Below are 23,337 nucleotides of genomic sequence, written 5' to 3'. Positions count from 1 at the left end.
AATGGTGAAACATGAAATGATTGTCTTATTAAACTTCCCACAACTACTGCAATACAATAAAGGTTTTCACAATACTCAGATGTATTCTATGCCCTTATGTGCTGTAAATGTGGTATGCATTCTTCAGTATTACCTATTCCCCCTAGTGGTCACCTGCCGTCACATCTCAGAGTGGTGTTCACATTGATATGGTCCCCACAGCTCAGCCCTGTGCCCTTCCCTCAAAGGCAAACCTCCAGAGCCTGAATGGCAGTTTAACCACACAGACAACACACGCACGCAAACATTTTCCCTTTGTCCCTTCACTTTCCTTCTTTTTATATTTTAAACAAGGGTCACCTTTGTTTCAGTCACCATACTAAACTAATCTGAAAAAAATGCCACAATGTCATTCTTTAGTTTGAATGCAGTCTTCATGATTTTGTCAAGGCTAAAACTCACATTTTAAAGCAGTTTTAATCAATGCCAGTAGCAGTGGGTAGTCAATAGGGGAATAAAAGGCTAATCAAATGTCGAAAATAGCATCAAGGGGCTGATTTTGATCACTTTTGTAACTGAAGGTTTATTTGAATTTATCAAACGAACTGATCCTTCACATGGTTTAAACAAGTTTCACTATATTGGTAGTCAATGGGTAGCAGTAATAGCATTATTCAGTAAAAGTTTATGCTATCTTTATCAGTTTCATAGGTTTTTGGGGGTCTGATGATAGCTTCTAAGGTTCTATTGCAGTAATATGCGTCCTTGGATGGTACATACTTTATGATTATGACATTTGTATTAATACGCCAATCACAATAATACATTTTGAAGCATGAGATATTGCTACAGAGATATACTGTAATAAATGATATTGAAACTACTTTATGCCACTGATACAAAACAATAAGATACAAGATATTCCTAATAAAACCAATTTTAAAGGGAAAGTATCATTAAGCAGCAACTAAATCACAGAATGGACAAATAATTAGCTATAGAAGTCACTTATTCAACCTTTTACAGCTAAATGTTATTGTATTACAATGAAGACACCCCAAATATCCCCACTTTTACAAATATACAAAGAATAAACTGAGCCCCAAAAAATATTGTTTCAGATTTCACATATTCAACACCATGTAGTAATTATAGAGACAGGCTTATGTGTTAATAACAATTAGAAGAACAGATTGTTTTGTATTGTATAGATCGCATTATTTACCTTTATTGTATTCTCATAACTCAATTATAAAGATGAGATGAAATAAATAACCACTGCCTCAGCCAACATGCTGTGATGAATAGAGCTGGAAAATTCAAAATCTTTCAATAAACAAACTTTCTTCTTATCACTGAGCATTTGGCACCAAACGTAACTGAATCTGGTGCCAAACTGACTTGGTGCTAGTTTTGTTGATTATTTAACTGTTTGATATTGCGCATGCCAATGTAGCCTGTTCGGACCATTAAATGTAAACAGATGTTGGTGCCAGTTTGAACTTACACTGTGTTTACTTTTGTGTTTAATCGTCTAATGCAAACCTGTCCTGCTTATGTGAGCCATTTGAGCCAGACCAGAGCTTGTTAAAATATATCCACACAGCAGCTTAGAGTGCAGTCAACATTTGCTTTAACACCAAATACAAACGTAAGAATAATGAGCAATGGGCTCCAGATGGAAAGAACACAGTCAAACAGCAGTGGGTTGATTAGATCAGGACTGAACTCAATGGGAGAGAAACTTGTCCTCAAACTGGAGCAGCCCCATTCACAATAACAAACTACATCCTTACAGCTCAGTGGGCTCATGTGGGTCAAGTTACATCTGCTTTAGAAATACTGAAATTAAAATGTTTTCAGACACCGTAACTTTACTCCTACTTACGTAATATATTTCAGTGTAACAGGTTAACTGAATTTGGTGACTCTTCCTACTGTGACTTTATGTTAACAATATAAAATGATTTGAACGTTTGTGTTTCTTGCATCACCCGACACCTGAAATTATTTACTTTTCTCATTGTGGGGTCTATACTTTTAAAATATCCTATATATTTTACATACATTAATTTCAAATGATCAGATTTTATGTCTTGCAATAATAGTTTCTCAATTAAATTCCTCAGAGTTATTAATCACAGTTTTTACTTTTTTATATATATATATATTGACCACTCTATCTGCTCATAGAAGTTCACATTTTCAGTGTTGACAAAATGGTTTACTCTTTTACCGCAAAAAAGGGTGTCACCAACAGATGCATCTGATTTGTAATACTATTCAAATTTTTTTATTCAATTCTATTAAAATGTTATTAGCAACTGGCTGTGTTATTTAGTACAATCCTGAATTTCAATTTGATGCACTGGCAAAAAAACAACGGTGTATTTCCTCATACACAAATGTCTTCCACTTCCACTCCTGAGCCATACACATCTGCATTTACTTCATTATAGCTGGTGTGACATTGACACAAAACATAGTGAATCTCAGAGGAAAAGGGAATCTGCATTGCGTTGTTCTTCTGATACGTTTACCCAACTGGTTTCATGACAATTCGCACCTTTATTCATGCGAATTTGATGACTCTATTAGAGCTGTCCCAAGAGGGGCCTGGGAATCGAGGTGCAAATCACCCATAGCTGAAACAATCACTCGGCAGAGGAACTAACCATGATGAGAAGATGTCTTATTCAAACCAATCAGTCAATGGAAACAATATAGGATCACTGAGGGTCTTACTATTAACATAACTTCTAATGGCAAGAACATCTATCAATATTTACTATCACATTACTTGTTGATAATATTTGATGATATAATACTATATTCAACCTTGTCCATTACATTTAGACAAATTATGAATAACACTGACAGCAATGAACCAAAACTTTACTTTAACTGGAATGAAATGGTTGTTCTACATTTCACACTATTTAATCCAATAAACCATTCGGACCAGAAAATTAAATCAAAAATTTTAATAAGTGTATATTGTATAATCCTTAAATTTGTATAAATTTGTGTATATTGTTATAATGAAATTCTTACTTGGTAACCTCTCTTTTTATCTACTTACATTTTACCTTTTATTTATGTTTTTAAAGATCCTATATTATGCAAAAATGACTCTTGTGAGCTTTAAGACATGTTAGAATATTGTTACCTCCTCAAAAAGGTGAGGTGAGGTGAAGTTTGGCTTCGTTTCATTCACACATGTTTGAGTAATCTTTTTTATTTGTCTGTCTACATCTCCAAAGCTCAAAATGTTCTATTACACCTTGTGAGGTCATGAAGCAGTAGTTTTCCAGTTAACAGCTACCTTTTGCTTTTTGTTTAGTAGAGATTGACAATTCCAGAGGTGAAATCATCCAAATGATTCTAGAGAAGGTATATGGAGTTTAAAGACACAGAGGAGCACTTTCTGTATTAACACATGCCATCAGAAGGAGAAAAGAACTCAGCCTATGCAGGGTTTGTGTGTTAATGTGTGACTGAAACAAAACACAACTCCAGGCATATTTGTGATGAGGAAACAATATTGTAACAGAGACCAGAAAATTGCATAATACGGAACCTTTAATATGAAGCTGAGGAAATTACATCTGGCAACAAGATGTCACAGTGTACCAATAAACTTGAGTTTTCATTGTACACTTTACTCAAAATACTGTGTACAACGTGTGTGCATAACATGAGGTGAAGAAATAGCGACAGGCTTTAAAACAGAACCTCTTGCATTGTTTATTACTGTCTTTGTTAGAATGCCTTTTTGAACGTCTGATTATTTAAATTGAGCACATCCAGCTTCACATACACTCTAGTCTACATTTCCTTAATATAAAACTACTGAACTGTCAGTCATTAATAAGACTTTAATTCCCAGCATACAAACAATGGCCTCCTCAATCACCACTCATAAGAAGCAGCCTTTATGAGCATGAGTCTGCTTGTAATGAATTAACCCAAATAAAAAAAATCTGTGACACCAATGATGCGGTTCATGTATTTGTACGACATAAGGGGGATTGGGTCGCCGTTGCCTCCCTCCGTGCGGGTGTGGGGGAGTGACGGGGTGGTGAGGGCGTGTGTGTGTGTGTGGGGGGGGGGTCAGAGGGAGAGCACTGGGTCAAGCGTGGACCCACAGCCTGGAGCAGCAAATAGCACTAATGTGATCGGTGTAGGTCACAGCGTAGACACTGTATACGAGAACGACACAAGGTAATCTCAACAATGTATTCATTCACACACAAAGCCAGAGTCTCCACTGTGCTGTTAGTAATGACATCAAGTGTAGTACTTTTATAATAGGAAGCTAAATGTATCATAATAGGGTTAAAGTAATGCATCATACAAACATAAAGCATTGACAGTGAAAGGTTGTGTCCAAATGGGCAACAGTTAACAGCAACAGTAAGATTTTAAAGTGCTATCAGATCAGTTTGGACAAGTTTTGCAGGTGATTGAAAAAGCATCAGACCTTATTGGTATAAATAACTACAAAAAAAAACAACAACAACTGTTACAACAATATATAGAATTGTGTATAGTGTATGTCCATTAAAACTAAAAAGTTACAAAAGAGCTGATTAATGAAAACATTTTTGCAGTGTTAGAGAAGTGGACTAAAGAAGTGTGATGGCACCCATAGCATTCGGTTTCAGACAAATGAAGCTCACGTTGCTAGAAGTTATAGGGGCAAGTTTGGAGACAAGTTTCATATATTAGACATAGGAATTTATTTACAAACAAAATAGTGAAATTAAAACAAACTGATACGAACATTTTAAGACCAAAATGATGAGGCTCACTGTAGAAGTTACAGATAGAGAGTGTGACAATTTTTCAATGTAAAGTCAATTGGAGCCAGAGTCGATGGAGCCAGAAACGCCCCCCATACTCACTTCCTATTTGGAATACGGAGGCTAGCGGGTTAACTATGTCTAACTATTTACAGTCTATGAGTGTAATCTTTCAAATCAGGGTGATATTTCGCCACTTTTGTATTCACATTTGCAGCCAAGTTTCAGCACAGTTTGGATGGGTTAGCATAACATAAGTCCTGTAATTGTCATCATAAAAAAGAAAAATGGCGATAATATGCTTCTTCAATAGCGCCAACCCCCATAGCAAGAAGGCACAAGGCAACATTTGCACTTATTTCCCTAATGCTAGTTTTGCACTGACATCCTCCATACAGTCATCATTTTGGCAAAGGTGGAGTGGCTGCTCAGAGCTCTGGTGAAAAAACGCATTTGGAGCGCGCTGAGAGGAGGAAGAGGGGAAAGCTGTTTTCAATGGATCATTTAGAAACATCTGTGACCACATTCACTCTCTCTCTTTCTGTCTCCCTCTCTCTCAAATTAACTTCCTCTCCATGTTCCCTCCATCCTGCTCCTCCTCCATCACCAAATCACCCATCCTTCCTTATTCTTCCTCCTTTTTTCCATTCAAATCGCACCAATAAGCCCCGGATTTTTCACTCTGGATCAGATTTTTTATTTTTTATTTTTGGCTGCAGAGTAACTTCCCCCCAAAGGCACAAACAGCGCAGCAGGATGACACACACGGGTTTGATGTAAGGTTGCTTTTCTAATGCCATCGTCATGGTAACACTCCCTCGCGCCTCTCTCCTCTCCTCTCTGCTGCTCGCACAAACGAAACAAGTACATATCGCACAGGAATTCGTGTGGATTCTTATGTAACCCCATGCGCACATAGGGACAGACAGGGATATAAAAGAAAGATAGATCAGATTGAATGAGTCAGTGCTAGACCACATAGTGCGAGCATCTGTCATCAATATTATACCTTTGACAAGAACGGCGTGTACTATGTGGCAGTTTGAATCTCATTAGAAAATACATGTAAGTATACCTAACTGTATTTGTAGTACTGCATATACAAGTGAGATATGAGAGGTGGATATGGCTGTTTAAATAGTTATGGCAACAGTACTGATCACGTACCAGCATACTAATTATGACTCCCCCAGGGCACCGTATGTAAGGAGGTCGGGTGTGGGTGAAAGGAAAGCCGAATATATGGGTTGAACTTATGATCTCTGAAAGCAGTCAGTATTAGAATTACAAGTTATAACAAAGTGGATAGTTTGTATTTTTATTTATTTTTTTGGCATTATGATTTTGTGAAACTTGCAGCACATAGTTAAACAGTAGGCCTTAAAAAGTGTCAACAATCGCAGGCAACATTATTAAAGCAAATACCAGGGTTGAAACATGGTATATATGATATTTAGCAGCATATTCTTTTCTCTTTCAAAAATATATTTAATAATACTATGTTGTTTAAAATTGTAGATGGTGTAGACGGAACTGATTGTTTACTCATTGCTGCCGGCGCCTGAAAGCAAAGTATTGTTTGTGCATACTCCCTCCATTTAACATTGCACTGCAGCCTGGTTGAGTATACAAAAAATTGGCTAATGAAATTTAAGACCTTTGTGAAAAAAAATAAGACTTGGACAACATAATTTAAGACTTTTTAAGGCCTTAATTTGGGAACATGAAATTTAAGACCTTTTTAAGTCTTTTAAGACCCCACGGCTACCCTGTATATAGTTTTTTTGTTTTTGTTTGTTTGGTTGTTTTTTTCATTTATAATTCAATAAAAGCAGTAAACATATTGAATTGTTTATACAATCCATAATAATATATAATAATACGTAATCCTGATTATGTAATTTTGCTATAAATATAACTATAAACTCAAATTATCAAACCAGTGGAATGATAATTCTAAAGATCTCTGTAGAGACCATTAATTACAATGCAGTTGGTGAGTTGTTTTCTTTCTTTTTTTTTTTTTTCCTTTTTATATTATTCATTGCGCATATGAACATGCTAATTACAACTTGTGCGCCTCTAGGGCACTGTACATAAAGATGTTGGATGTGGGTGCTTGGAGAGAGGAGTGGAGCAACACTGTGCATATAATGAAAAGCCTGGTGGTCGTTTGTGCTGGTAACTCTATATGAAGGAGGAGACCCTGCAGAAAAAAACTCAAGCGGGGATTTCAAGTTGGCCTATTTATATGCAGCGTAATGGTTTGAGTGTCAAGGAATGAGCAAAGTGCAAATGTGAAAGGAGAGTACACAGGCTCCTGCAGCAGAGTGTGTGACAGGAGCAAGCCTTGAACACATGTGTTTACCTTCACTGACAGAGAGGGGGGATCTCTGTTGTTTTGAGACAGCCTTGGTCATAATACATTTGTAAGAGAGGCTAGAAGTGCACTGACCTTGCTGCTCCCAGACTAACAGCTAGTTCAGGGTTGATTCGATGAGGAATTCTTTCAGCCAATACTGATATCTGATATTTCTGTTAGTTTCTGTCCTGGTCGAAAACCCATATTTCATGATGTTGATACTGACAAAAAACAAAGTAATACATTTTTGTGTTTCTTTTATGCAATCTTGTCCCATAGTTGATATCAATATTTTGAACCATAAACTTTATAAATAAGTGGGCTAAGGGAGTGTGAATAGCGTTACAATTAGGACTGGGCATCATTAAGAAGTTGTCGATACGATACATACCTCGATACATAGGCCATGATACGCTACATATCTCGATACAGAGCACTTTCGATTCGATAAGGTATATTTCAAATCGATTCGATACAGTTCAATAAAAAATGAACACAAAATCATGGCTGTGATACTAAAAGTCTTTGTTTAACTACTTCTTGCGTAAAGTTCATATAAAACACAAACATTTTAATTGTCAAAACAGTGAAAATATCAAATGTGTTGCATAAATGAGTTTTCTTGCCCTAAAAAAGCAACAAAACTGTAGCACTGTAACAAAATAATTTAGTAAAATATACCAAAAAAATACTCTTGGTGATATATCGATACAGCAGCACCTGATATCGATACTGTATCATCACATTAAACGATATGATATATCGATATTTTTGCACAACCCTAGTTACAATAACGCTTGGTTCCAGTCAAATGAAGGGATGTATTAATGGACAAAATAGCGAAATAGGATCATGTAGAACGGGTTAATGCGAACATTTTAGGACCCAAATAATGAAGCTCACTGCAGCGGTTACAGAAAAGGGGTGAACATTTTTTTCAGTTTAAAGTCAATTGGAGTGGATGCAGGCAGAAGCGGCCCCATACTCATTTCCTATTTGAAACACAGCGGCTACTGGGTTAGTTATGTCCATCTGCAGTCTATGGACAAGATGCAAGACTGGGTTCACGAGAACAGGGCAAAACAAGATTTATTATATATAAGGTGTAACTGATTATCTCTTATTTTATCTCATGGAAGCCCTTGTGGCATGAGTCTGGACCCATTGGTGATATCAATATTCTGAACTCTAAGGACAAATTGGGAATGACACAGAGACTGAAGAGCTTAGTTAAAATACTAATTGGGGAATGGGGAAATTCATAGAGTTTTTAGTTTAATTTATGGTCCTATTACTACTGAAAAATTATGACACGACTATCATAATCCAGTTTGGGACATTCCTCACATAGTAAAATCCATTTCACAAAATCAGAGTGTTACTGTTAAAATCAGTTGTGTGGGGGAGTCTCGTGTTGCCAGATTCCTGAAATAAATCGCTGAAATATAAAGGAACTTTAAAAGGACAAACAGAAAAGTTTCAAGTTGTCAGCCAAAAAGAAAACATATGTTGTATCTATTAGATGAGCGATTTCAGTGTACTTTTATCAAGCTGCAATAAATGTTAAGCTCAGGTAGGAAACAAGCAGTCACACAAGAAATATTTAATGTTTTAGGATTTTATCATTATTTTTATGACAACTGGTGGAGCAATTCTTCAAAACGGTCAAGTTCAATCTTCCAGTCTTATATCCAAATAAAGGTTCTTTTTGACAGACCAGTGTTTTGTTTACTAGAACATTGTTTTAATGATTTTTGTTTGTTTGTTTGTTTTATTGTTTTCTGTGCCACAGTTTGCAAATGCTACAGTTTATAAAATGAGCTATATAAATAAAGTGGATTGGAAAGTGGAAGAAATAGATAGTCCCATATATGCTTTAGTTTGGCTGCGAGTTCTTGTTGACTGTTTAAACTCTCTGTGCTGTCCACTGAAAAGAATACAAAGTGACATTTACATTTAGATTATTAATGTTAGCACAGTGACAGATATTGCAAGTGTTTGCCAAATCAGCAGCAGTATCCCTGGGTGGCGCTCCTCTGAATGAAAGTTATTACAGTAATTATGTCCCTATTAAAGCTCCCCCATACCCTGCCTGTCAGGTTCATTTGGCAGCCAGCTTTACATCGTGAGAAGGCTTGTTTACCACCCAAGCATAAACACATAGTATATCCAAAGGTACACAAAATCCTAATACCGCATACAAGATACTATAGTGTTTTATAATAGCATTTAAAAGTTTTTGACATAAGCAAGACATCGATGAATAGAAAGAATAGATTAGAAAGTTATGAATCACTTAAATGATTCATATACACAAATACTACAAAAATATTGTTCTATTTGTGTGGACATGTATTCCTAAACTATTCGAAACTTGTGAAAGCTTCATCTGTGCCCTGTCATGTCTCCTGGGACACGTTGTATCTCTGCAGGATCACGGCCTGCGGTGTGTGAAACGTGTGCGTCAGGGCGGCTCCTGTACCTGCTGCCAGCCCCACTGCACAAACACAACACACAGGCAGTAATTGGACTCATGAAGATGGAAGATAAGTGTGCCCCAATCTCCCAGCGCACCGTGCGCTATGTGCATGTTCTGTGTCCATTTGTCAAGTGGTTTTCAGAGTCTCAGTTCAAATGCCCTGACACAGCCTGGTCCGCTAAAAACAGACTATTTCCTGTGAAGCTGCTGGAGTGTGACAGCAGCAGGTGCCTAATGGGCAAAGCTTAGGAAACAGGGCATTACCGAAATCCAGCAAACTCAATTGTATTAATCCTCTGGATTAGCAGCTTTAATTCTCAACACGTTTCCAGTTTAAAAGTCCTATTTCCTCGCTGAAAATAGGGGCAGCACGTGAGGCGAATAGGAACAATCCCAGCCATTTATTGCCTTGTTTTATCAGCTGGAAAAATAAGTTTGGGAAGAGTTCATATTGGAAAGCGTGCAGACAGACTGTCAAACACAAAAGCCTCTTGGCGGCGTTTCAACACCTCACTATCTCCAGTTTACTTGTCACATTCATGACAAGCATGTCGTGTGCTAATTAACCCTGCGCTCAATTCAGGCTAATATTAAAGGGCCATTATCTTAACCCCTCTAAACTGCCACTTCTAATCTGCGGCCATGTGCAGTGGCCCTGTGTCTCTTACAGCCCTCACAGCTCTCACATGTGGGATTGAGATTACCCTCGTCTCTACGACGATGAAGAGTGTGCGTGTGCTGAGCCTTATTGGAATTCTGATGATGTTTGTTGACTGCCTTCATATAAACAGGTGGCTGTGTGGAGATAACGTACACATATTGTGCGGATGATGCAGCGCCAGAGCGTTGCCGTGCACAACGTGCTGATGTGTGCGCTGGTTTGATCCTTAAACTGAGAGAGGGACATTTATTAATCGCTCTATTTCAGACAGTAAAGCTTTGGAGATGTGTTTGGAAGGATTCCTGAACAGCTGTCAGCTCGTACCGCCCCAGTGTGACGCACAACTACAAAACAAAACACAATTATTCACTTGTTTTGCTGTTTGAACTAGTTACATATTTTCATTCCTCTTTAGTTTAACCTGCAAACATTATGCTTTTTCACATGAATTTTAATGTCTTAAAGGTGCACTGTTTAACTTTTCTGGAGGGAGTCTGCAACCTTTGTCCACACTATGGTATAAAACTAATCTGTCTTGTTTTTATTCAACTACAGGTGTTATTTATCACTATTTATCACTAAAATATCTTTAAAAAGACATTAATTCTTACTGTGAGTCACTTCTCCACAATTCTAACCTGTAATTTGGTTTGCAAGTCACTATGGACAGTCTTCAGTTTATAGCCATAATGTGGAACATTCTAGGCACATCTCCATAGAGACAAGCAGGTGATGGACCCTCCACCATACAAGTTACACAGTCCACCGTAAAGGCAGAAATGGAAAAACAGAACAATTACTCTGGGTTCTTCAGTTTTGGTGCAATACTGAGAAGAACATTGCCTCCTCATTGTCAAAGCAGAAACAGTGTCATCTGTGCTATCTGTAACACATTTGAATGCGAGCTGCAAATCTCAACATCCACGCCGTGTGCCTGGGAAGTGTGATAACCTTGCACCTTGCTTTTTGAATTCTACTTTCTATTATAAGTGATTATTTTTTATTGTGCTTTTTCTGAACATCTTGTCTGCTTTCACCATTACACTACACATGCGCTGACCTTGCCACTTTCCGTCATGTGGCAAGCCAAGCTCAGCATTGATCTCTTGTTTCAAAAGCTGTGAAATGTCGGGCTGACAGAGCTGACAAAGCCATTACAATTCATCATGGCTAAATCAAATACACTTCAGAGTATGATGGGAGGGTTTAGCTCTACGTATACGTTTTTCTTCTCTCTTTCTTTCTCCGTTACTATAACTGCGCTACAGCGGATAGGATTTGACCATTTCAATCAAGTCTGCCATAACATTTTCTGGCCCAATCAGACATAAGCACCTCCTGCCATATGTTAGTGGACATAATGTATCACCACTACTCATCTTTAGTAGATTATAAGGGACGTGTGAAACTAACTTAAAGAAAAGTTCATATAGGCTACGTTCAGACTGCAGCTCAATTCTGATTTTTTTGTGAAATCCGATTTTTTTGTGAGGTCGTTCACATTTCTAATTAAATGTGACTTGTATGTGAACTCCAGTGTGATCATTAAACGGCCCGAAAGTGTCTCGCACTGGAGGACACGATGGCGTCAACCTCAGTGAGCGTGCTCTGTGTTTATGGAAGTTGTCCAAACATGGACACGAGCATTGAGCACCTGGCGATTTTAAAGTTTCTCTTGTACTGGAGCCAGAACATGAACAACTTACTTGTTTTAAGGAAGAGATTGAGAAGGAGAAGGATGCGGTTTTTGGCCGTGGTGTTTTGTTGGACAGCGGCAGCAGCGTCTGTTGAAAGTATGGATGTGGAGACGTAGCCAAGAGTGGTGAGTGGTGATGTGCTTTGCTTCAGTGACACGGAGTTCATTAACAATTTTTCACCTATTTCAGCGCAGAATAGTGACGTTTGTGGCTTGTTGATAACGTGTAGGTCGGATGAATGCGCTTTGGCCATTCAGACTGAAGTCACATGTCAAAAGATCTGATATGTATCTGTTTCAGGAGCACATATCCAAGTGGCCTGGGTCGCATTTGAAAAAATCGGATCTGTGTCGTTCAGACTGTCACTAAAAGATCAGATAGCTACTCAGTACACCTTAAAATAAGAAATAGAGGACAGAATGTTCTCTCGCTAATGCTAATATAACCCACCCACTAACAGGTGCTATGATGAAGATAAGCTGTTAGTGGGTTCACCTGTCAGTGGTCATAATGTTATGCTTCATCAGTGTGCCACTGGGTGCCATTACTCAGCTTATACTTAATATCTGTGAGAGAAAGAGTGGCACATTGAGGCGACAGGTTTGAAAAGCTCTGACTCAACCAGCCCACACATCTGAATTTTACTGCGACCACAAATAGTGCTTTCAATATGCAAGACTAGACCAGACTGCATCATCTTTTGTTATTACCAATAATGTTTCAAGTTTTGGGGTTTTGTACTTACCTCAAATGACCTTACCTTCAATATTTCGGTAATTATTATGTGTAATTAACCATTTTTCAAGATACGCCAAATGGTTTACAATTCATTATTAATAAGGAAATACAATATAAGGACCATATGCCATTAAAGTGGTTGCACTGTCTTTTATTCTGTGTAGTTAAAATGTATAGGCAGCTCAGTTACATGTTGACTGAATCTAATTATAAAGTGTTATGTCATTTGAGAATCAGGAAGTGTGGTCTTAGCATGCTAGTAGGCAAAACTCCACTCTGGCTTCAGAAAGCTGTAAAACATGTTTATAAATTCAACTTGGTGCATAATTAGGAGGAATAACTTTGGACTGTTGAAAATAGATCAAAGTTCTAGTAAAAAAAAAAAAAAAAGTAAAAATCAGGTGCCTTGGGTCAGCACATGCACACTGCTTTTTCCTGAGAGAGAACTGTATATATACACTATATGTACTATAGACTACAGCATTGACAGTCTTTTGACGCACACAGTGGAGCAGCCTCTGCAGCTCTGCACCTGATCCCCTGATTTGCTACAGTAAAACAACCCATATCTCTATACAATAGTCTCAAACATACTGTACACAACTCAACAGTACATTATACTAGGTCACATTTTTATCTGTCTCACACTATTTTCTTCATACTGAATTGTGTAGGTATCACTATACAAAATGTGCTTGGTGAAAGCACGTATCTGCATTAATAATATGATGTCATGACGTGATGGAATAACTTACCAATAAAAAATATTCAAAATACTGTTTTGAGGAAACTGATCAACAAAAAAAGCCACTTCCTGCTGCGTCTAGGCCTATCATGATAACATATTTTGAAGCACGATATACTACTACAGAGATATACTGTGATAACTACTTATACTACTGACTCAATAACAATAAAGTCAGATAATCCCAATAATAATTTTTTTTTTTTTTAATAGTCAATATCATTAAAAGGCATGGATTAGATAAAGATATAAGACAGATAAAACAGAAAAATAACAAAATCAATCAATAATTAGCCAAGTAACTTTTTCAACTTTCTGCAGTTCAAAGATATATTTAATACAACAAAATACCCCAAACCTCCCCATTTTTATATACTGCCCCAAAATATATTGCTCCAGCTTTCATATATTGAACAATAAGTCAATATAGTAATTATCGTGACAGGCCAAGCTGTAACTGATGTAGTACAGAATGTGTCCATTTAAGAAATTGTGTATTCAAAATTAACTTTTTGCTACTCTGAATATCTTTTTCTTACAGAATTCCACTTGAGGGAGTGTTCTCTCATAACTCTCACGGTAGTATTTTTAACAAATGAGTAGACTTGTTTGTCTTGTCGCTCACTGCTTAATTTAAAGCGCCGTGATGTGGTCTGAATGCAATGATCATTTCCTAATCTTTTTAAAGTCTGCAGTTATGGCAGCGAGCTGACAAAAGCTTGAGGGGAAATCGGTATAAAAATAAGAAAAAGATGGATGGGTGATATTTACTTTGATGTGATAAGCTTTGTAAATAAAGCTTAAGCTGTGCCTGGAAGTTGGGAGATAAACACAAACAGAATTACTCAACTCGTAAATATAGGGACACATCCAATTCACAGAGTCCAATGTCTTCATATCGGCATTGCTGATATTTGTGGGTTTAGAGCTTCATCTCTGGTGGAAAAAAATGTTAATAATAGAAATTTAAACATTTCAAAACTTTTTTTTTTTTTTATCTAAACTTCAGGGTTATCAGGTTTATATATAAAATCCTATGGGAAAGATTTTTAGTGGTTTGCAGTTTAAATTGTATCATGGAGGACTCATCACAGGAAGTCATTATCTTGAATCCCAATACTTCAACTAATTAAGGACCATGGTCATAGCAATTAACTATGTAAAATAAAATATATATGTTCTGAATAGGAAAAAGCCCTCAAACTGCTGCATATATTTGGAGGCTGAAACTCAAGACTAAGTTAAAGGGCCTATATTATGTTATTTTCTGATCTAAGTTGTAATGCTGTTTCCTCATCACAAACAGACCTGGAGTTGTGTTTCGTTTCATTCACACATGTTTAACACACAAACCCTGCATATTTAGACTTTCTTTCTTTTCTCAAACAGAAAACACTCTGTTATACATTGTGATGTCAAGTGGAAATACAGGAACTGCTCCACTGTGTTTTTAAACTTCCTTTACACCTTCACTAGAATCATTTGGATGATTTTAGCCCAGGATTTGCCAGTCTCTACTGAACTTAAGGTAAAAGGTAGCTGGTAACATGAAAACTACCATTACATGACATCGCAAAGTGGAACAGAGCAATTTGAACTTTGGATATGTAGACAGACTAATAAACCAAGATTTCTCAACAAAATAAAAATATATATTGTTTGGGTGAGTCATAACCTGGGATAAATGAAAATGGTTGAATGTGGTGTACATATGTAGTCAGTTAACGCATCTATTCTGTTTCCAGAATATGTAAACTTAAACACTGAAAACAGTATCTGACAAATGCTTAACAGGTTGAACAACAAAACTTCTAGATCTTAGCTATAAATACTGCATTTAGTATTTGACCTTTTCCTTAAGCCTGAAAGTTACAAAACACATATCAACAACAGAAAGTGAAATTACTGAAGTCTTTGTAAACTTTAGAGAAGCATCAAATTCAGAGGCTCCAGATAAAGGCATTACTGACATGTTTGGGGTTTAGAGCCTGCACTAATCTCAGGTCTATCTATCCAATGTATTTTCCTTATTGGTTTCCCTTTCTCCATCTCTGCCTCCATCTCGTCCTCCTCTACTGCTCCCCTTCATCTCTGTCACTGTCCCCCAGCTGCTTTAGAGAGATAACTCCCACACGCTACTATCCTCGTAGCTCATTGGCCACCGAAATCAGCCAATCAAACATTGCATCATTAGTCCGTGCACTCAAGCAGTGCCCTTATCTGGTCCGAGTGAAACTGCAGCACTATCCACTCAGTGTTTGTCTTCAAAACGGACCCATTATGTTTACACCTAATTCCCCTTTGAGCAGTCCCAGATAACTCAGCGCTGTTACAATGAGTGACAAAGTATGGCCTCTGCAAATTTGACTCAATCTTTTTATTGGTTTAGTACCGTCAGGTTTTAATTTGTATGAACGTCGTTGTAATTAAACTTGAGCAAGAGAGGCAGTTGTTGAATAACAATGACTTGTGCCTTTGTGCCTTTAAGGGTTGTGTGCAAGTTGACTATTCTGTATCTATTCTTTCTAAAAAACACTGTAGGCATCTTACCAGTATGAAATGGAAAGTATAGGCTGCCTAAAATATTTAGGGAAGGTTAATCCCTAATTTTATTCTGCCAGTGATTAAATCATTAAAGATGCACAATGTAACCTTTCTGGTGAAGGGTGAGTAGTTTGCTTTTTATTGTGTTATTGCATTGCCTGGAATGTTCCACTGTATGGCATTAAAGCTATCATCCATAAGTTTATACTTTTTTTTTTTCCTTTTTTACCAGTAGATGGCAAATGTGAAAACTGATCCCCACTCCCCATGGACGGTAGCTTTAAACTTATATATTTATTCATTTTCATTTTTTTTCTTTGTTGAAAAATGTATTTAAAAATCATTTAAAATAAACAAACGACTACTACTTGTAAGCGGGTTCGCCTCTCTACAGATGACTTGTAACTTGACTTGGCAACATGACCTGAATGTTTCCATGGAGACTGGTAAATTTAATATCATATGATGGAGCATCTAGACCAGGCATGTCCAAACTCGTGGGCCAAATGCGGCCCTCAGACATTTTTTTCTTGGCCCTCAGGCTTCCAGGAGAATTGGAGCAAATGACCTTGCATCAATGAAAAAGTTAACTTTTTATTGCAAGTTTTTTTTTTTAATGTACCTTGATAAAGCGAATATTTAATATTTAGTGTGGTTTTGACGATCTTATCTTGAATAAAGGCTGATTCTAATGTGTTAAACATGCACATATTTCAATTATTGACTGTGATGAGCACCAGTCTGTGGCCCTCGATCGGCCCTCTGCTTCTAGACAAACATTAACATCACTGAGATAAGCATAGCAACTCCAAACCAGAAAAGTGCACTTTGAAATTAAACCATGGAAGTTTTGAACTTTTTCAATTATAATGCAATCTTTTTACTAAATATACATAAATACATTTTGCTGAAAGACACTACAGACACTGCTAACAAAAATGACTTTCTGATAAAAATATCAGTTGGGCTAATTTTAATGTTGTCGCTATGTGTTTCTACATCACGTAATACATTTTGAATCAGTAATGCTAATTTTTATTGCTTGGAAATAAAGTGCATTGTTTTGGATTGCAAATTTTGACATATGCAGTTAAAGCCTCCACAAGCTGGTGTGCTGGTTACAAAGATTAACTGTATCTCTCAAAGGCTATGCTGGAGCCCCCCCTAGTGGATACAGAAGAACTGCTACCAAACCAATGCCATGCAGCCTCTATATTACAGACAGTCTAGTGCTGCCATCAAGTGTCCTCTTCAGATAATCATCAATAATATATGAAATCCATTGAATTTCAGTAATGTGAAATCAAAGCAATATGTTCTGAGTAGTGAAAACTCCTCAAAATGGTGCTTATAACAGGAAGCTGAAACCTAAGTCACATGGCAAAGGTTTGTGGTTGATCTATTCTACAATGTCTGTTTATGTCTAGGCAGCAATTCACAATGTCAAAATGCTCTGACAGGTGGAGTTCACAGTTTGCTCTAACCTTTATCAATGCACATCCAAACTTCAGGCCTCACATCTGCTAACATTTCACATGGAAAGGTTAATAGGAGGAGGTGGGTGGATCCAGAGAAGGTCAAATACTGTTTCTTCTCATTAAAAAACAAACAGGTCAATGGTTAATAAAGCATAAGGTAAAGGCTTATACAGGATTTGTTTGTTAAAACTTGTAACTGGATTGGAAAATTAATCATTTCATTTTTACTTCAGGCAAGTACAAATAAAATCCATGGATTAGAGGTGCAAACTCTAAAAGTACCTTAGACCCTTAGACACATAAATTAAAGATGCACTTTGCAACTCTTTCAATGAGATATTATCACTTAAAGGTCCTATATTACACAAAATCACAAAAGCAACTCTTGAGTTTTTTTTTTAGTTTTTTTTGTTGTTTTAGGTTTTGTTTTTTTTTACCAAGTTACTTGAGTTACTTCCTCAAGAGCACACCTGGAGTCGTGTTTTGTTTCATTCACACATGTTTGAGTAACCCTTTATTATTAGTCTACATGTGTACATATTATATATATATATATATATATATATATATATATATTATATGTACACATCTCTAAAGCTCAAAATGCTCTGTTCCACCTTCTGATGTCATGAAGTGGTAGTTTTCAAGTTAACCTCTACCTTTGACCTTTAGTTCAGTAGAGATTGACATTTCCAAAGCTGAAATCATCCAAATTATTCTAGTGAAGGTGCATGGAGTTTAAAAACACAGTGGAGTACTTCCTGTATTACTACATGACATCATAAGGTGAAACAGAGTGTTTTCTATATGAGAGAAGAACAGCCTAAATATGCAGGGTTTGTGTTAAAGGTGCATTGCACAACTTTTCTGGTGGAGGATCCATCACTCCCATGGAGATGTTATTACTTTTCCTGGAATGTTCCATGGTATGACATTTAACACATTTATCTAGCTTTTATTCATTATGGGTGGTTCTATTGCTCAAAAATACAATAATTCTCTGTGAATAGAGTCACCGCTTCACAGATCTGACCTGTAATGTAGCCTATAGTTGTCTCACTTGAGATAGATAGGATTAATCTGTATCAACGAACATTCTACACAAAGCAATAACATCTCCATGAAAACAAGCAGATGATAGACCCTCCACCAAAAATGTTGTGCAATGCAGTTTTAAACATGTGTGAATGGAATAAAACACAACTCCAGGTATGTTTTTGATAAAGAAACATTATAACAAGTGTAGAAAATACTGTAATATGGGCCCTCTAAAGCATTTTCCTTTTCCACTGATAAGGTGGGCAAGCAATTCATATTTATATAATATTTTGAAGCCTCTGTTGATCAAAAAAGGACTAATTGTGATTTACTGTTATAAATATACTACTTGAAGTATACTTTGTTTTAACATTTTTCTGTTCAGTTTGTTTTTAAACTAGGGTGGCCACCTTTTGCTTGGTTTACTTGCATTTTTGTCATAACACTTCCTTCACCCGCCTCTGCAGTCATCACGTTGCACCTTCAGTACAAAACTTTTAGGATGTAATTGCTGAGTTTTGCCACTAGGTGTTGCTGCTACCTCCTTTCAGAGCCCCCCACAGTAACAGTGACCTCATAATGATGCGGCTCCTACCAGTAAAAACACTAGAGTCATTCACAGTGCAGCTTATGTCATACAGTAACACGAGCTGACACCACACAGCTTGTTATGCCCTCTGTGTTATCGGCTGAGGTCACAAGCGTACAGAGATGGTGATTCATTGGTCTTAAATAACAGTTCCAGTGGTTGGCATCAGGGTAGTAACTGGATCTCTGAGTGGATGGATTAAAAGTGAGAGTTGAGATATGATGTCAGTAGCAATGAAGTTAAATACATAATGACTTTGTTATGACAGTGACATAAGCTGGTGTTTCCCAACCATGGAAGGCTACACAAGTATGTTAATATAAAATATATTTAAATAAAATATGATTTGGATTAAATTGAAAATAAAGAGTATATTGTGTATGATTACAACAAGAAAATATATTCACATAATCATATATCGCAGACATAATCACTATTACATGACTTGGGGTTGAGGCAAAGAACCATTGACATAAGCCTTTTTGAAAGTAAACTAGAAAAGTCCCATTGCAATAACTATATCTCTTTTTCAAGGGAGTCCTGGCAAATATAGATCAATCAAAACATTGACATAGGCCTACATTTAGACAATCATAAGAATTTGCTAAAAACAACCAGGTCTTTTAGTCTGACAATTTACAGCTTCATGAAAATGTTTACACATTTTATAGCAAAACATTTCAAAGCTATCATAAGGGCAACCATCATATAAGTGACACTAGTATCAGTGTCACTTATATGACATCTTTAGAACATGGTTCGATAAGATTTGTGAACTCTTTTGTTCTGATTTATATTCTTTCTGTTGTCAATGTTAATTTAGAATGTGGTTTAATTAAAGGGCCCATATTATTATATTTCTGATCTATGTTACAATGTTGTTTCCTCATACAAACATACCTGGAGTTGTGTTTTGTTTCATTCACACATGTTTAACACACAAGCCTGCATATTTAGGCCCAGTTCTTTACTGAAACAGTAAAGGTTCTTTCTGTGATGTCATGTGGTAATACAGGAGGTGCTCCACTATGTTTTTAAACTCCACACACCTTTTTCAGTAGAATCATTTTAATAATTTCAGCCTGGGAATTGCCAATCTCTACCAAACAAATGGTTAAATGTAGATGGTATTTTGAAAACTACTGCTTCATGACATCACAGAGTAGAGGATAATGAGCTTTGATCATAAAAGATTACTCAAACAAGTGTGAATGAAACAAAACACAACTCCAGGTATGTTTTTCAGGAGGTAACAACATTCTAACATGGCCCAAAGCTCAGTCAGTTTTGTGTAATATAGGACTTATATTAAAGCTATATTAAAATTTCCTTTAGGGGTATTGATGATTTAGTGTGTATTGTAAAAATAAAAACTGGCAAACACATAATCTGTCCTCTTGAGTTTCTCACACAGCCTTGGTGAATCAGCCATTAGTCACCGTGATTGCTTGTGTTCAGTGCAATACCTACCATCATCCATCATAATTTATTTATTTTACATTAGCAATGGTTTTGAATAGTTCATATATTCAGCTACGGGGCACGACATTTTGTCTGTTTGGTAAAAAATGTGGGTGAAAACATATGCCTGCTCCATCGCAAATCCACTCCAGACCTACGCAGCAAAAACACTGCATCATCTACGGTATTTATTATAATCAATCTCGGATAAGATTCTGAGGCACAGCTGTTTCCTCGTGGGGTGGGTTAAGCTGGCTCAACATTAATATTGATGATAAAAATGGGAGGCTGACCAAGCTTATAGTCATTTTCCCCCTCTCTCTCTCATCTTCCATCTCTCTCTCTCTCTCTCTCTCCTGTGTGTGTATCTTCACCCTCCCTCTTATACCGAGCCCTGGATACACTGGCACACTCACTGCTTCCCTGTTCGCTATCTCTATCTCTCTACCCTCCTCGCTCAATCTGCTGGTGCGTTCAGCCCACTGCTATTTCAAAAACCGGTAAGCAAAAATCATCCATGTTCTCTTGTATGCCTGCTGTAGTTGTTAGCTTCATTGGATTTTTTTATTCACAAGAAGGCAGACAAAGGAATGAGTGGGGTGTGGCAGCTCGTGGTGGAGGAGAGATGAATGAAGGGGTGATGGTGGTAAACGGTGACCATAAATAAACAATAGGGCTGAATGTTCGGATGATTAAGCTAAGAAAGCCTTTTAAAAGCCGTTATCGGGGTTGTGTTTAAGAGTGATGCTTACAGGCTTCATTTGTAATCTCATCAGGAAAAAAAAATCACTGCACCTCGTTTCAGATATTCAAGCTGCCTGCCAACTGTGTCTAAACCAATTCTATCAGGTCCTATTCAAATCCACGGTGCTGATTTTACAGTAGCTTGGGTTGCAAATGACTAGCTGCAGGCTAGTTGGCTTTAGCACATTTCCACACACTGGCAGACAGAGCAGTGGTTGCAAAGAGGCGTGACCGGCCATGCTGTTCCAAGGAAGATTAGTCCTATTCCCAAGGCTGGGTCAGGAATACACTGCAGTATAGAGGAAACCCTGCAGAGGAGAACCTGCATTCGAACAGCTCAAAGGTGGATGGAAAGAGAAAAGGGAACAAAGACACAGGCCGCAAACAGGGGAAGCCACAGACAAAGAAACGCAAGGTAAAAATAGGCACATGCTGGAGTCATGCGTTCTGGATGGGAGAAGACAGCACGTGCCACCATTCACATGTACTGGACGCGTCTGCAGTGTACAGCCACTCCCTCTGCAATCTGGTAACACTGTACAGCAATTGGTCTTTTAACGGAAGCTTGATACAACGTTAGAATAGATCTTTATGTATCTGTTTCAAAATAAAGCAGAAATTTGTCTTCAAAACAGCGCATTCAGGGAAATGCCACACCCCCTCCAGAGAACCACAAGCAATACAACTACCAGCATAAAATCAGGTGTTCAAAATAAACCCGAGCTATTTGTTGCTATATATAACAGTTATTGCAGTAGGGGTGAATGCTAATCTGAGTGTTTACGATTGTATTATGAATGACAGGAAAGGTCAAAGTTGCGAGCTCAAGTGTTTTGCTCCGTCTTTTGCAGCCAAGATGTCTGACAAGCCCAACATGGCAGAAATCGCTAGTTTTGACAAGACAAAGCTGAAGAAGACGGAGACGAAAGAGAAAAACCCCCTGCCCACCAAAGAAAGTGAGTCTCCCATCTGGGTCCATCATGTCTGTGTGTCAAAACACAGTCGGCCATGTCCAACGCTGTAACGTGTCAATCAAAAGGAGCCACAGAGGGGAAGATAACTGCAATATCAGCACACACTTGAAAAAATAACAAATCTCCAGTAAACATGCTGACTTGCAATGTTTTCCTGTTTTTTAGCCATCGAGCAGGAGAGGAAAGGCGATGCTACACCTTGACTTGTGAGCACAGGAAGAAAAGAAGAAAGATGCCACCGCAAAAAGCACTTTGTTTTGATCATAACAGTATTTGAATATGTTGTTTGTCTATGTAAATGGGTGCTCTGAGCTCCCTAGGGTGTTATAAGGGTATATGGCATCCTACCAGGGGGCTCTCTTACTGGAAGGGAGAGAGGAATGTACTGCCTGGGTGCTTGCTTTTGTTACTGTATAGCCAATGTTCTCCAGTATTGCCAAACTAGGGAGTGGTGTAGAGTTGTAGCGCAGAGCAAAAGACAGGCATCCAGGCTTACATTGAAGAGAAAATTGGATAATCAAAGGGATGTTTTCTTAATCAACTTTTTACTTTTCTTTGTCAAATAAATATGAAGATGTGGATATTTTGGATATTTGTTTCTGTCTGTTACAACCACAATAGTCACAAATATCTGAACGAAGACAATATGAAAATTCTAACTTATAATATAAATTCATATCTAAAATTTCACCTCATATTCTACAAGACTGGTAAAGATGCGTGCCAGCTTTTTATGAGATGGAGATCTAGTGCAGACAGTTGTTGAGCCTTTAGGCAAGAAAGACACTTTACCCACCTTGGCTAGTATGAGTGTGGTGTGTACGTGAGTGATTGGTAGTGGGCAGAGTTGGCGATGGCACACATTGGCTGTCTCATTTCCGTCAATCTATCCCAGGGCAGCTGTGTATGGAATGAATAACACACAAAATTGTTAACTGTCTTTGAGCAACAGTAAAAGAGCTATATAAGACTAATACATCATTATAATTGCAATTATAATTATAATAGAATACACTGAAACTGGCAGGACTGATTATCACCAA

At 37.4% G+C, this 23,337-nt stretch overlaps 1 protein-coding gene across 1 annotated transcript; it reads left to right on the top strand.

The window, feature by feature from the left end:
- The first annotated feature begins 20,949 nt into the window (after positions 1-20,949).
- Positions 20,950-22,877, top strand: tmsb2 (thymosin beta 2). Its single transcript, XM_020927294.2, has 3 exons — positions 20,950-21,076; positions 22,172-22,276; positions 22,460-22,877. Exons 2-3 carry the CDS (start codon positions 22,177-22,179, stop codon positions 22,495-22,497), a joined length of 138 nt encoding a protein of 45 aa, XP_020782953.1. The 5' UTR covers positions 20,950-21,076; positions 22,172-22,176; the 3' UTR covers positions 22,498-22,877.
- Positions 22,878-23,337: the final 460 nt, after the last annotated feature.

This window comes from Boleophthalmus pectinirostris, unplaced genomic scaffold (assembly GCF_026225935.1).
Source record: "Boleophthalmus pectinirostris isolate CB_2022bp ecotype Guang Dong unplaced genomic scaffold, ASM2622593v1 HiC_scaffold_23, whole genome shotgun sequence".
NCBI classification, from domain to species: Eukaryota; Metazoa; Chordata; class Actinopteri; order Gobiiformes; family Gobiidae; genus Boleophthalmus; species Boleophthalmus pectinirostris.
Note: the sequence above shows the minus strand (reverse complement) of the source record. Positions and strands in the feature narration are given on the sequence as shown.

Coding starts and splice junctions, on each gene's coding strand:
- tmsb2 (XM_020927294.2), top strand. CDS start 22,177: ATGTCTGACAAGCCCAACATGGCAGAAATCGCTAGTTTTGACAAGACA. Junction 22,277..22,459: donor CCCCCTGCCCACCAAAGAAA/GTGAGTCTCCCA, acceptor CCTGTTTTTTAG/CCATCGAGCAGGAGAGGAAA.